Source organism: Zootoca vivipara, chromosome 7, assembly GCF_963506605.1.
Source record: "Zootoca vivipara chromosome 7, rZooViv1.1, whole genome shotgun sequence".
In the NCBI taxonomy this organism is placed as follows: Eukaryota; Metazoa; Chordata; class Lepidosauria; order Squamata; family Lacertidae; genus Zootoca; species Zootoca vivipara.
In genome coordinates, this window is record NC_083282.1 from 75916637 (window position 1) to 75931952 (window position 15316).

The 15316-nt window shown below is 40.7% G+C and overlaps 1 protein-coding gene across 13 annotated transcripts in view; it reads right to left on the reverse strand.

Annotated features, from left to right (window-relative positions):
• The window catches only part of ZMYND8 (zinc finger MYND-type containing 8), a 90989-nt gene that overhangs the window by 34285 nt on the left and 41388 nt on the right, over positions 1-15316 (reverse strand). For 9 of the 13 annotated variants that reach the window (XR_004692935.2, XM_035121318.2, XM_060277282.1 and 6 more), the window contains 3 exons: positions 14181-14251; positions 7498-7646; positions 1145-1378 (listed from right to left, as the gene is read on the reverse strand). Coding sequence is in view for 12 of the 13 variants with exons in the window: in XM_035121318.2 (XP_034977209.1) it covers positions 1145-1378; positions 7498-7646; positions 14181-14251 (454 nt within the window). In the remaining variant the exon portion in view is untranslated. Of the gene's footprint in view, positions 1-1144; positions 1379-7497; positions 7647-14180; positions 14252-15316 lie in introns of those variants that run through there. The other 4 variants (XM_035121321.2, XM_035121316.2, XM_035121324.2 and 1 more) reach the window with 3 other exon arrangements.

Sequence of the window (15316 nt, forward strand, 5' to 3'; positions counted from 1 at the left end):
CATGCAGACATGGATGTTGATAATTAATTTTCCCTTAAGTGGTGCAACTGTCCTGTGTTCATGAAAATGTCCTATCGGTTCAGAAATGGTACCCTAAAAAGATTCACGTTGGTGATGGGGGAAGATGAAGACAGGCCGGTTTTGCTGGCAGTTTCTGACTGACCCCCCCCCCCCCCAAATATTAATGAATTATGAATCCTGAAGTTAAATGTGGCTGGGCACTTGCCCAAATCTTCCATATTTCTACCATGGTGCCCAAGGAGCTTAGGATTTTGCACCACTTGTCTTGGACAGGAAGGAAGATTGTGAACCAGAGAATCATGGTTAACAGGAAAGAAACATGGTGCCATAGAGGATAATGGAATCTGTGTGAGTGGCAATAATCACTCTGAATAACCTACTCAGGCCCTCTAATTTCCCCCCAACAAATAAAGCTGAAAATGCTTCCAAATGTAGAGGACTTTGATTACGCTCTTTCTAAATGAAGTATACCATTTTTCATTATACTGAGGCATCTACCAGTTGGTGTGCGAGGCTAGCAGTCTTGCTATACCTAGAATGATTGCTCGTATCTATCCTGTATTACTTTGCCAAGTTTTTTTCCTCTCTCTCTATTAGTATAAAGATCTCAGAGGCACTGACTAAATCCCCATTCATACTTCATGCTGGTGGTCTGGAACCTGCTTCCCTGTGAAGTTTTTTTTTTACACTGCCCCAGTAAGTAGTTGAATGCAGAAAACAGGTAGGGAAGGCTAATCCTTCCCAGCAGGGAAAGAATAAGGCAGAAAGGAATCATACAACTGGCCTGGCACACACCAAAGTGATGCAAGGAAGATATCAAACATAAACCGCTTTCACCACAACATGCTAAGTGTCCCTCGGGAGGCACAAATGGACACAAATGCCGCTGCCATCCCCATACAGTGGTACGAGACACGAGCACAGAGGATGTAGGTGATAAGGATGAGGGGAAACATTAATCAAAGAAAAACAAACAGAATGGTAAATATTGGCAAAAGCCTTGTTTTGGATGCAAATTTGCATTGCTTCTCTGCCTTTCCAAAAAGTGACCAGGAAGTCACACTGGAAAGAAAAAACATGGTTCTGAGAGGTGAAAACCAGTAGCAATGAGACACATATTCACCTCAGATAGACTAACCTCACATTCTGGGCAAAACCAATCCCCCTCTGGCTCCGCTGTCAGTTTCAGACACTTAGCATGATAAACCCGAGGGCAGAGTTCACAGCAGAGGACTTGGCCTTCCCGATGACAAACCCAGCAATAGAAATCATTCCGTCCATCCTGCGGTACAACATCAACAGGGTCTGTGGTGAGTGGCTGCTTCATATAGTAAAACGGACCATGTCTTAGTTCTGACTGAAATGTAGGCAAGAAAGACAGGTTTGGTTTCAAAACAAATTTGTATTTTAAAATAAATATGATGATCAAACATGACCAACCAGCCCCCACCAGCATTTGATACAGCCCACCTAATATTAATTTAAGATTACTTCTCTCATTCAGTACATAATAAGCATTTGAAACCAGAGCTACATATATCCCCCTCAAGCAAGTGCAGTTGTCTCAACTTAGATGTACTTTAATGTACTCTAATGTACTGTACTTTAATTAGGACCAAACTAGATGCAGTTAGTAAATGTATAGTTGCTTGTTTAATACAATGGGTGGGTTATGGGGAGAATCAACCCTTTGTCCAGAAATATATCAGACACCCTACACCACATCCGATACTTGCATTGGGAAAGAAACTTGCATTAGCTGCAATGGTACATAGATAAGCATCATTAATTATATTTCTGGGGCAGATGACTCTTTCCATTGGACAACCTTCACCAGAAAAATCCGAATTTAACTTATTTGTATTTATACAATCAATAGTTATATAAACATAAGCTTCCTGACATTTCATGTGCTTTAAATGTGTGAATGTTTGAACAGGAAGGTGCAGGACAATAGTAAACCATGTGCACATTTGTGAAAAACTTAGAAAGGGGAAGGGAGAGGACAACAGTGGTACCTTGGTCTACAACCATAATCAGTTCTGGAGGTCCATTTGTAAACCAAAACAGGTTGTAACCCAAGGTGCGCTTTCGCCAATGGGGCCTCCAAAAATAAATGTTCGTAATCCAAAAAAATGGGTTGTAATCCCAAAAAAAAAGGTTACAAACCGGGACTCGCACTTCTGGGTTTGAGTGTTTGTAATCCAAAATGTATGCAAACCAAGATGTATGCAAACCAAGGTACCACTGTATACCTCTCTTTACAAGTATCTGTCTGGAAATAAATGTGCCATTCCATCAGGCTATAGCCAAGCGAGAGATGGGGAAAAGAACATCTTCCTGCTCTGCTTCTATTCAAATTTGTTGTTACAAGAACTTTGTACCTTTAAAAATATATGTTTGTGTTAGCTTATTTCCCTTTACATGACTTTTCTTTTAGATTACAAGTCTGAGAGCAGACTTCTTTGTCATTTAGCTTACAGAAGTTTAGGTAGTCTTTTCAGCTCAGATAAAATGCTTTAAATATATGCTGACCCTTTACCCTTCCAATGCTAGTGTTTCTTGCTCAAAACCATTAACATATTTTTAAAATAGTTGCTCAGCTATCACTTCAGAAAACATTGATTCTAAATTAATTAACAGTGGAAGTTGGCTTTTTTAAAAAAGCATATTTTGGTCTTCAGCCATTTTGTATATGAGCACATTCAATAAAAGCCCAAAAGAAACAGGACATGTTTGTTTACAATAGAATTTTTTTTTACTTTTTCTGCCTTTAATATCTTTGCAAATAAAGTAATCCTGCAGGTATAAAAAAACACTTAAAATATCTAAACCCATGTCAACTCCAAAGAAACACATTATTCCAGCACCTCTGCAGTTCCAGCAGTGTGTGTTCAAAATATGTTCTGCTCACACCAAAGTGCAACAAACATACATTCTAATCTAGTTACTACAATAAGCCATTCAATGTGAAAAGAGGTAACTAATATGACCTCGCCTATCATCATTTCCTAGTGTACAATTCTAAATGTGGTCCTATAGGTATCATAAAATATGCTGCAACATAAACTGCAGTAGTGTGTCAAAAGGTTAACGAATACACAACACTGATGGACAAAATAAGCAAAGACAGGGGGCAAATGCCAAACATTATTACTATGGTAAAACTAAAGTAGCCCCACTGCTCCAATTAGGAGCAATTCTTTAGTGCAGACGAGACTTGTCTTGAAAGTGCTCCTCATTCACATTCCTTGAGCCTCCAAGGAACACCTTCAGCAAAACAAAAAGACCACACTTGAGACCTGACATTCCCAATATTTCCAAAGTTAGAAAACCAAATAAACAGACCCAAGGAGAAACTTGAAACTCTTGTATAGTTTCAGTTTTTGAACTCTCTATACCAGGCATCCCCAAACTTGGCCCTCCATCTGTTTTGGGACTACAACTCCCATCATCCCTAGCTAACAGGACCAGTGGTCAGGGATGATGGGAATTGTAGTCTCAAAACATCTGGAGGGCCAAGTTTGGGGATGCCTGCTCTATACCAACCTCTCTCAACCTTCAGTTCTCAGATGTTCTCAGTATATTTACTGAGAACAACCACCTTGAATTCACCACCTCTGACATGTTTTACAAGATAAACAACCCTAACTTAATCGTATCATACTCTGTTCTGAAGGCCCTTTTGTGTGTTGCCTGTTGGAGAACTTGCTGCAAAAACTTTTCAGCTCAAAATAGGTTCCTTTCCTTATTTTCACAGCAACTTGAAAATAGCTGTAACACTAGGGATACTCTATCAATATTAATTCAATTCTAGAAACAGTTACATAATTAAATGTGTCTTTTTTCTTTTTGCTGCAATAGGTTAGTAATAGTTATGACCACTAGGTGACACCTGTGACACTTCAGTTAAAAGTTGCTTGGACCTGCTCCAACTTAAATGCTGCAGGCTTAGTATGTACTGCAGGATGCACCTTTAAATAACTGCTTGCCCAACTGTTATGGATATTTTTCATTTTGTAGAACCTGAGGACATGGACAAGATTCTTTGAAGGCTAGAGCCTACCACATACATACAATTTATTAAGATTGCCAGATTAAAACTAGCCAAGTAGGTCTGAAGAGTGGTAAATGTCTTTCTTGTATGGTCCAATAAGGTCTTAAGGAAGTGGTAGTAAAACTTTTCTGGGGGAAACTCTCATTGAGCCACCAGCTTGTTGGATCATTTCCAGCCAGTCTCCAACATTCCATTCCTGGTTAAGGTGTCTGAGCATGTGATGACTTCTCAACTCCAGGTTTCCTGGATGAGGTATTTCTACATCCATGCAGTGACATGGTATCCATCTGCATAGCCTGGTCAGGATGGGACTTGGAGACATTGTTTTAATAGTGGTTCCAGTCTTTTCTGGAGGGTCTGTTCCAGAATACAGTGCTGAAAATTGCTGCTTGCAATTAGACTATGGTAACTCAGTGTTCCATCTTGTCCTCTATACTTTTCAACATCTGCACAAAATCACTGGGTGAGGCTGTTTGGAGATTTAAATGTTGTACCATCAGCATGCTAATAACAGACAGTTTTTTCTCTCCTTTCCATTCTCTCTGGTATGTTATTGTCATTATTTGTTCTGCTCTTTCATTATATTTTATTTCACTTCTTTAATGTATTTAGTTCTAAAATATATGATAGTTTTACTCATGTTTTTGTACCAGTTGTTGGCAGCTGCCTTAGGCATGATCCATAGAAAAGCAAGATAGAAATAATTAATACATAAATAGTCCTAACTACATTGCTGTTTTTTGAGAGAGACTTCCCATTACAAATCCTACTTCAACACTATAGGTAACAAGTTAAGATTACCATACCCAAATTGCTACTGCTGCTGTTCCCACTTACAGTATTAATTTTTACATTTAAGAAGTGTGCCAACAACTAGTGTGTCATATTATCACCAACTATATGCCAATACCAAAAATGTTACACTCCCTTGATTTACTCCTATAGAAATAGAGAAGGAACACATGTATCAGAAATACCAAAAGAGACATTTGGTTATATTCTCTCTCAGCAGCTTCATGATAAGAAAACTTAATTTTAGTTCTTACTGTATCAAAAACTAGAATACTAAAAATGACAAATGTGGTACTGATGGTTTAGAATGACACTGCATTTGCTTCAAAACAACAATAGCACTGCTGTTATTTAAGCAAGATTAGTGCTTTGTAGAATTACTGCAAAAATTCAAACGTAGATCTTTCTTTTTTACTGTAAAATGTATGAAATTTTTTACACTATTTTCCAAGAATGCTTTGTTCACTTTTTGTTGTGGTTGCTCAGCCTACCAGAAATAATCACTGCTTCTTTATACTTAAAAGTGCTTTAGTGGTTGTAGCTACATTATGAATACTACAATCACAAGAAGATGATTATTGCAATCATACAAATACAGAAACCACATACTCATTGTCTTCAATTGCCACCTGAAAAATTCGGGCAGCGCCACATGATGTCCCAATTATTTTCCATTAATAGAATAAAGACTAGGAGATGAGTACGCAGAAAACAGGAAATCTCCATCAGGAGATACCACAGCTGAACATGGAGTTTCTCCAAGGCATGGAGAAGCTGTTTAACACAGTAAGCATTCAATGATTAGCCAGTTAGGATTAAGTTGTAATAGATATTCTCTATGTATTCTGAGAACTTTGGTTGAAGTGTGGTATACAAATATAATGCATAAATATTACATTTGCTTAAGTATACCTGGGCTTTGACTTATTTACTTGAAATAATTATTACTAGGAAAAAGTTGCTTTTAGTGTGTTTACATAGTGATCAATAATTTAGAGCATGATAATGTATAAAAAATTAGCAATCTAAATATCAGCAATCTAAAATTATCTCTTGGATATTCTCTTGCTATATTTATTTACTAAGTAGCATTAGTTGTTAGTGGTGCATTTGCTGTTTCAATTTTATCAATACAGATACAAAAGTAGCAACTGGAGTAGCAATGTAAAATGTATTTTGCCATCACAGACAAAACACTTTCTAAGTAGGGTATTTCAGCAAGTGAACGATCAGCAGCACTTTAGCACTCCAGCACTGTATTTCTCTCAAAACATACAGCTCCAGAACTTCCCAGCCCTGCCGCGTTTACTTGCAAAAGAGCTAAGTAGCCTGCTGGCAAGGCACCCATGAAGGACATTACCATTGGGGCTGGCAGAAGCACACTTTGGGAGACACTGACATTTTATGTATTATAAAGAGAGCAACAAGCAGAGTGGGGCAAATGGTAGACAGAGCAATATAACACCCCCTCCTCACAATAGAGTGTTCCACTGAAATTGCTAATTGCTGCTCTGCCCTAAGGCCATCTCCAGAGTTCTTGAACAACAGCCACATGAGGCTGTTTTCATCCCCTTCAGTTACCCAGGTTTCTCCAAAGTAAAAGCCAGCAGAACACCCAGCAAGCAGCAAGTAAGTGGTGCTCAGCATACGAGTCCTAGAATTATAGAATCTTAAGAGTTGGAAGGGACCCAAGGGTCATCTAGTCCAGCCCCCTGCATTGCAGGAATCTCAGCTAAAGTATCCACGACAGATGGCCAGCCAACCACTGCTTAAAAACCTCCAAGGAAGGAGAGTCCACCACCTCTTGTGGGAGTCTGTTCCACTGCCAAACATCTCTTACTGTCAGAAAGTTTTTTCGAATGTTTAGTCAGAATCTCCTTTCTTGCAACTTGAAGCCATTGTTTTGAGTCCTACCCTCCAGAGCAGGAGAAAACAAGCTTGTTCCCTGTTCCATGTGACATCCCTTAAGGCAGGCTTCCTCAAACTTGGCCCTCCAGATGTTTTTGTCCTACAACTCCCATGATCCCTAGCTAGCAGGACCAGTGGTCAGGGATGATGGGAATTGTAGTATCAAAACATCTGGAGGGCAGAGTTTGAGGAAGCCTGCCTTAAGGTATTTGAAGTTGGCTATCACATCTCCTCTCAGTCTCCTCTTTTCCACACTAAACATACCCAGCTCCTTCAAGCACTCCTCATAAGGCTTAGTTTCTAGTCCTCTGATCATTTTAGTTGCCCTTCTCTGCACAAATGGAGCCCAGAAGTGGACACAGTATTCCAGGTGTGGTCTGACCAAGGCAGAATAGTGTAGTACTATTATTTCCCTTGATCTGCACCTATACTTTTGTTGAGTGTGGGAACTGAGAAGAGAGGAGCAGGACTGGCTTCCCAGAGCTTCAGGCCCAAAGCAATGGAGAAACACTGGTTGCCTATGTCTGGAAGTATGATGCTGAACTAGGTAAGCTGTAGAAACTAGAAATAAAACAGTAATCTCCATTTCAGTAGACCCTACAGCCAATGCAGAACTATTACCATAAGTACAGATACTGGACCATGGAAAGAGTAAGAGCACCTAGTAACCACCAATAGTTCCATATAAAACACTGCATCAAATCCACGGCTTCTATTACCTGCTCTTTATTATTACTGTTCAATAAGCCAGGTTTCTTTTTCTTTTTAATGGGGCTTGATGATGCGTCCTCCGGGGAGTGGCCATTGGAAGAGTGTGGAGGACTTGGAAACTTCCTTTTTTGTGCTGTACGTTCAGCAGAGCCAGGATCTATAACAAAAATTATACCAACATTAAGCACCCCTAGCATACCACTAATGTACTAACACTTTTTAGTATTTCAATGAACAGAACATAATAATACAGGTAATAATGCAGTAAAGAGACAGAATGCCAGGAAGGCTCTCTGTGGATTCTCAGAACTACTTTCTGTTCTACAATATTGTGAACAATTCCACCAATTTCCCCTTCCCACAGATTTAAAAGATTTTTATTTAAGAAATAGCCAGCAAGTATCAAATACTACATGCAAGTAATTTCTAAATGCATAATCTAGCTCTGCACTTAATCAGTTACATGACTATACCACCAAGCCATGAGGAATCAGCCTAGACAATAAAGTATGAAACTGAGGCCAAGCAGGCAAATATTACACAACTTGGAAAGTTCCAGAATGATTATTCCCTAACATCACTCTTGTTCATTGGTCTTGTGAAATGGTTATACAAAACCTAAACAATACTGCTGGGCATAACTGTGAAAAGTCAACAGCTTAAGAACAGTAAATGCTGAGAGGATGATGTGACTCCATTCTAGTGATTAAGCATAACTAGAAAGTGCTTCAGAAGGGTTCCAAAGCGTGCCGCTGGAAAAGAAATTTACTTTAAGATTACATACTATATAAATACCCAGAGAAAAACCACACCAATTAGAAATTCAGTTTGTAATGTAGCTACCCAAATTTTTAATACATTTAAAAAATTCCTTCCAGTAGCACCTTAGAGACCAACTAAGTTTGTCATTGGTATGAGCTTTCGTGTGCATGCACACTTCTTCAGATACACGAAATCCATGATCATCTCAACCTCTCTCTATGTATAGTCAGAGGGTGGGGAGGGGTATTACTCAGAAGGGTGGTGGGGATGGGGGATTGGCTGATAGGAGTGGTAAACCTGTTGATGACTGTTAACGACTGTTAATGACTGCAATTGGTCTTGCAGGAAAAAGCAAGGGGTGAGGTGCTAAAGAAAGCTTTATCATGTATAATAAGATAAGAATCCAGTCTCCTTATTCAGACCAGGTCTCTCCATGGTTTTAAGCTTGGTAATGAGTTGCAGTTCAGCAACTTCTCTTTCCAGTCTGTTTCTGATTTTTTTCTGTAATAAAACAGCTACTTTGAGATCTTGTATAGAATGTCCTGGGAGATTGAAGTGTTCTCCTACTGGTTTCTCTGTCTTGTGATTCCTGATGTCAGATTTATGTCCATTTATCCTTTGGCGTAGGGTTTGGCCTGTTTGTCCAATATAGAGAGCTGAAGGGCACCGCTGGCATTTGATGGCATATACAATGTTAGAAGATGAGCAATTAAATAGTCCCGAGATGGTATGTTTGATGTTGTCTGGGTGTATGTGGCAGCAAAGTTGGCATCTGGGTTTATTGCAGGCTCTGGTACCAGCGTCCATGTTAAGTCTGATGGTGGTTTTATTGTGGGTGAGGAGTTAAAAGTTTAAGACTGGGTGGCTGTCTGTAGGCAATGAAAGGTCTTCCTCCCAGAGCTTGAGAAACAGTACAGTGCATCATCAGAGATCTACAACCTCTCCTAAACAATGACAGTTCTCTTTCTCAATGGGGGCATGGCATAACACAAAATTAAAGTTCAGCTGTTGTTATTTTCCCCATTGCCCCCTGGACAAGCTCATGCTTGCCTTGGGAAGTCACCTATGTCCTGTTGGTCCTGATTGTGGAGTTCACACACTATTGATTCTCTTCCCACACACTGATGTTATTGCAGTCTAAAACAGAGGGCACTCCCCAGTACCAAGAAAAAAAAATACAAGGTGGCAACACCACACTCTAGTGCACGCATGAGAATAGAGCCATTGCTCCTTGCACCTTGCACCCAGATTATATAGTTTAGAACCAGCCAGGGCAAATCTCCTTGACAATACAATAAAGCTTTATGTTGACTACGGTAACTATATAACTGCAAGGATGCAGCAAAATATCTGAATCCACTATGGAAATGAGGTTATAACAACCAGACTCAAAAAACTAGTTTACCAGCTGCCAAAGCGTGTAATGTGACTGTACACTGCGGCAATGTTCACAGTCGGCCTTTGTGATGATGGCAGGACTAGCTATGTTATTTTTAGAGAAATATCTCACTTCCACATCCTTCCTGATGTGCAAAAAGGAACATTCTCAGTCCTCCACTCAAGCCACTTGTAAATATATTGATGTTTTGCCTTTCCAGATTAGGAGCCTGAAAAACTGAGGTACAGAAAAGTCAAGAACACAAGAAATAATTAGTCTTGTTGAAGATCCTTTGGCAGAACTGCTAAAATCAAGTTCAGCTTGCCAACACAGCCTAGAGCTAATTACATTATATTAGTAACAGTCACTTTCCCATTAAAATCCTACCAAATTATGCACCCTAATTCAATTGTTTAGTAAGGGGAAACATTTCCCACAGCCTCATAATTATGCCCTCTTAAATATTTCTTAGTTACATTATACTCTACTCAATCAACAGACTTTAGGCAGCTTACAGTGTCAATAAAAATATTTAAAAGCCATTAAATCAACCCATATTGCGTTCACAGTCAAAAATCATAGAACACAAACAGCAAATTCATCACTACAAAAGCTGTCTAAAGGAGAAAAGGACTGTGAATACTTCCAAGTGATAATACAAACTCAATGGTCATGTTTGCATGTACAGTGGTGCCTCGCAAGACGAATTTAATTCATTCTGTGAGTCAATTCGCTTTGCGAAAAATTCGTCTAGCAAATCCCATAGAAATGCATTGAATTTTATTTTTATTTTTTGCCCATAGGTACACATTAATTGAATTTCAATGCATTCCTATGGGAAACAGTGATTCGCTAGACAATTTTTTCACAAAACAATTTCGTCTTGCGAGGCAACCTCCAATTGCAAAACCCATTCGTCTAGCGAAAAATTCGTCTAGCAGGGCATTCGTCTAGCGAGGTACTACTGTAATACATTGCTAAACCATAGTTCATGATCTGTGGATGAGCCTTATACTCCAGCAAAATGCTGAGCATGCAAAATGCCTGTCTCCTTTTCCTCCAGCATGGCTAGGAATGGACTTCAGCTAAGTTTAGAATCACTTTTACAGAATCCCAGTTTAATGTCATATTTGAACCAAGGATCATGGTCTAAAACAAAACATGAGCATTTAAGAGCCTGATGGATCAGGTCAATGGCACATCCAGTCCAGCATCCTGTTCTCCCAGTGGTCAACCAGATGTTTGTGGGAAACCCACAAGCTGGATTCAAGCACAAGACCACTCTCCCCTCCAGCAACTTGTTTTCAAAAACATTGCTTCCTTCAACCGTGGAGGCAGAACATAGGTATCATGGCTGGAAGCCACTGATAGTCCTCTCCTCCATGAATTTGTCCAAAACTCTTTTAAAGCCATCTAGGTTGGTAGCCATCACTGCCTCCTGTGGGAGTGAGTTCCATAGTCTAAATATGTGCTGTGCGAAGAAATATTTCATTTTATGTCTTCTGAATCTTCCAATTTTGAGTTTCATTAGGTATCCATGAGTTCTAGTGTTGTTGGGGGGGGGGGAAGAGTTCTATATCCACTTTCTCTATAGCATGTATAATTTTATAAATTTCTCTCTCTTACCTTTTCTCTAAACTAAACAGTCTCAAATGCTGCAGCCTTTCTTCATAAGGATTCCGTAACACTGGAAAGAGATGCTTTGCACATGCAGACTCGTGCATGTAGCACTAAACTGTTACACCATGATTTACAGCATGTGTGAAAATAATGCTTCTGAATATCACTTTGTCCCGATCACACCCAGCCAAGGAGGAAAAATGGCTGGTAGTTAAATTATTTAATGACAAAACCACACATTTAAAGTGGGACCATGCCCCCATCCTGTGCTTAAGTACCCTCGTCTTATGGAGTGTGGACAAGGAACCAGTCACTTCTCCTACACAAGGAAGTTGCTACTCCATTTGCCTCTTCCATCTGCTCCAGGTCCCAGGAAACAGTGGGGTAGTTGATGGCAGGAATTTGATCAGCCTGTCTCTTGCCTGAACTGTATCTTCCTCCACTTCCCACACAGTCCCCCAGGGGCTACTGCATTCCTCCTCAGCAGGTCAGTCCTGGCGGCACGCCTCCACATGGCCTGCTCCACCCTTCTCCGATCCCTCTCGGCCTCTCCTCTGTAAAGGCGGCAGTAGCGGCAGCTCAGAAGCTGCTCAGTACAAGGGAGATGCTCCCGTGGTGCCTGTCCTACCACACGGTTCTCCTGGGCCTCCAGGTTCCATCAGGCCACCAGTTGGGTCCGTCTCCATCTCAGGATGAGAGGTGCCCAGGGAGACACATTACTCCATGACCTCTCCAGTTCCCTCATTCCTATTGGACTCCTCTCTGCCTGCAGCAACAGCTGCAGCAACGGCTTTGGAGGCGCAAGAACCAGCCAGATGCTCCCACTAGTATTGTATTTTCCCTAGCAGCTTGTCGATCCTGTGGCGGTTGCCATCTTGCCTTCCAGAAGTCCAGATGCAATTTTCATCCAACAGTGTCAGCCCACTTGCAGATTTGTCTTCTACACATGGAATGGGGCTTCCCTTTCCTCTTATTTGTGCTTCAGCCTCAAACCCCCTCCCCACTCAAAGTGACAGTGAACAACAACAACAACAACACCTGGACATTTTGCCAAATTTTAAAAATCCACCTGGACAGAAATGTTAAGTCTAAAAAAGCTGGTGTGTCTGTGAAAAAATGAACATATGGCAGCCCACCTTTCAGAAGAAGGTCCGTGCTTTTTTACCCAAAATAATTACCCAAATGACTAAAATAAAATGCAACATTATGTAGTGTCACAACTTATTTATAAACAGCCATCATTCATGATCTTGGATTCCAGCAAAATATTCTGCATTAAGGAAAATGTAAACAGTAACATAGGTTTCCAATATGATATTTTGTTACATGAAAAATGAATAACTCAGGAGAAAAAAATATGAGAGAAGTCAATGTATACTTTACACTTGTTGTGGCCTATAATTAGAGATTTGCTGCTTTGGAACTATTTAAATTCAGAGGAGTTTGTACCAGATGTAGAAGGGAAAGCGAATGCCAGCATATGAATTTGAGAAAAGTTCTCATATGGCCTGAACATTGAGAAAGATGAATGATTTTGCCAGATTTGTGTTAGATAATATGAAAAACAACTCAAGGTGAGTCATAGCAGAATATGACCAGAGTATAACACAGAGCTTTAGCTGAGCAGAAGGTTTGGGATAAAGAGCATGGTGGCAATATTATGAATATGGGAAAGAACGATAAAACTATTTAAGGAGTGAATGGTGACCATGTTAATGATGTTCATTCACTGAGATACAGGACAAAATAAGATTAATGACCTAATCTATATATATATAAAAAAATAGAGGCATTGTGTGCACAGAGGTCACAGCCTTTCTCCGTAACCGCTGAACTGTAATGTAATAAATTTGGCAACAACGTTCCATGCCCATCAGTGAGGGATCCGGCATTAAAGAATTCCCCAAAAAGCAAACCTTTCATACCTAAAATAATGATTAAACACACACAAAAGTGGCGCCCACATTAGACGTCACCAGCAGAAACTCTGAAGACTCCAGCAGCATCCAATAGAAAGGCAGAGCACCCACTGCTGCCTTGAAAGCCGCGCCACCACAAAATTCCACAGCAACCAACTGAAAACAAGGCCCAACATTGCCAAGTGGAGGTAGGGGCCTGCCTGGGGGGGGTGAGGGGGCCGAATGGGGGCAGGAATAGGTAATGGGTCAGAACAGGGTGGGGGGAGACACAGGGATGAAACCTGCCCTCTGAGGCCACAGTATCTCGCCTCAGCTTTGTTGACTAGGCTGAATGGATTTAGGGGCCTGCCTGGGTGGGGGATGGGGGGCCGAATAGGCCGCAGCATAGAATCAACTGAATATAGGCCTGTTACAGGGCCGTGCCTTTGAGTAGGATAAATGTTATTTCACATAACACACGTGGGTAGGGGAGTCAGGGCTGGGAAAGGGCAAAATTTTACAAAGCACTCGCATTGGGGGAATGATTGTTTGCAAAATGAATGGGTCACAGGGATAACCCGGGGGGGGGATTGGATGGAGGAGAGGGGGGGAATCACAGGGATAAGCTGGGGGTGGGGGGGAAGAGGGGGCATAATAGGTAATGGATCAGGACAGAGTTGGGGGATTCACAGGGATGAGGGAGAGAGATGAGGGGGGAATCACAGGGATAAGCCAGGGTGGCTGAGGGGAGGAGTGGGGGAATCACAGGGATACATAATGGATCGGCACAGGTTGGGGAAATCACACAAATAACCCACAGCAATGCGTGACAGGGCCAGCTAGTAATAAATATTACCGGAAGTGTCTGGGCAGGAACCAAAAGAATGGCACTTGTAAAATAGCTATGCCACAGTACTCATAGGAGCAGGAGCATAGGTCAAATCAATGTCAAAAGCTCCAAGTCACCAGATGAAGCAACATTAGCCAGTTTTCTCCTTATGCTCTGAAGAACAGAAACATTGTTTTAACTCACCTTTGGATCGAGTGGAGATATCCATCCCTTCCACCACCTCCTGCTCTGCCTTTATTTCTTCTTCAGCCAAGCTAAGAAAGTAAAGAGATACTTAAGATTATTATTTTCACACTGTAGTTTACATATTGTGGCCTTAAAGAGGAAGGGAAGCTGACTAGCACCCTGATTCTCATTTCCATGTGCTACTGCAGTAGATGGGTAGGGTGGCAACAGCGGAGTTAATACTCTCATTCAAATTTCAACACTAGAGTACACACCAACCTCATAACGATCTCTGGTATGCTATCACCTACACATACCAAGCAACGGGGACAGGAAAGAGGAGGGGTCAAAATAGTTCTGAGCTTGACTAAGATCCTGAATCCACCGTTGCAAGAAATGATTTATGTTACCCATCAAGAATTGACAGTTCTGAGTAGTAGTAATGTCAACTCCTATAAGAAATGTTGAATACAAAGATGTATTAGGTACATTTCAGAAGTACTGATACAATAAATTACATTGGTGTTTGATTTTGGATGGGTAGACCTGTAAGTTGGATAAAATGCCTAAGAACCTGTTCCAATATCCCTTTTTCATTATCAGAAGTAGAAGATTGCAAGTGCACATTTCATTATTCATATAATGTATTTGTTTTAGTGTTTAAATTGTAAACCGTCTTGGGCACTTTGGAAAAAATATGGTATATAAATCCAATAAATAAATAAATAATACAATGTTCAGTCTAAGAAAGATGGTAGAAAGCAGAGAAGGTAAGAGTTGTATGGCTAAGAGATAATATTCAAGACACTATGGTGACTACACTTCTTAGAGCCTAGTCTGGACATTTGTTTTCTAAAATACCATTGCAGCACCATATCTATATATACAAAAATGTAGGCACTGCGCGCGCGGAGGTCACAGCCTTTTTCCGTAACTGCTGAACCGTAATGTAACAAATTTGGTCACAATATTCCATGCCCATCAGGGAGGGATCTGGCATAATTCCCCCCCCCCAAAAAAACCACACCTTTCACACCTAAAATAATGAGTAAACACAAAATAGTGGCGCCCAAATTAGACGTCACCACCAGAAGCTCTAAAGACTCCAGCAGCATCCAATAGAAAGGCAGATCGCACGCTGCTGCTTCCAAAGC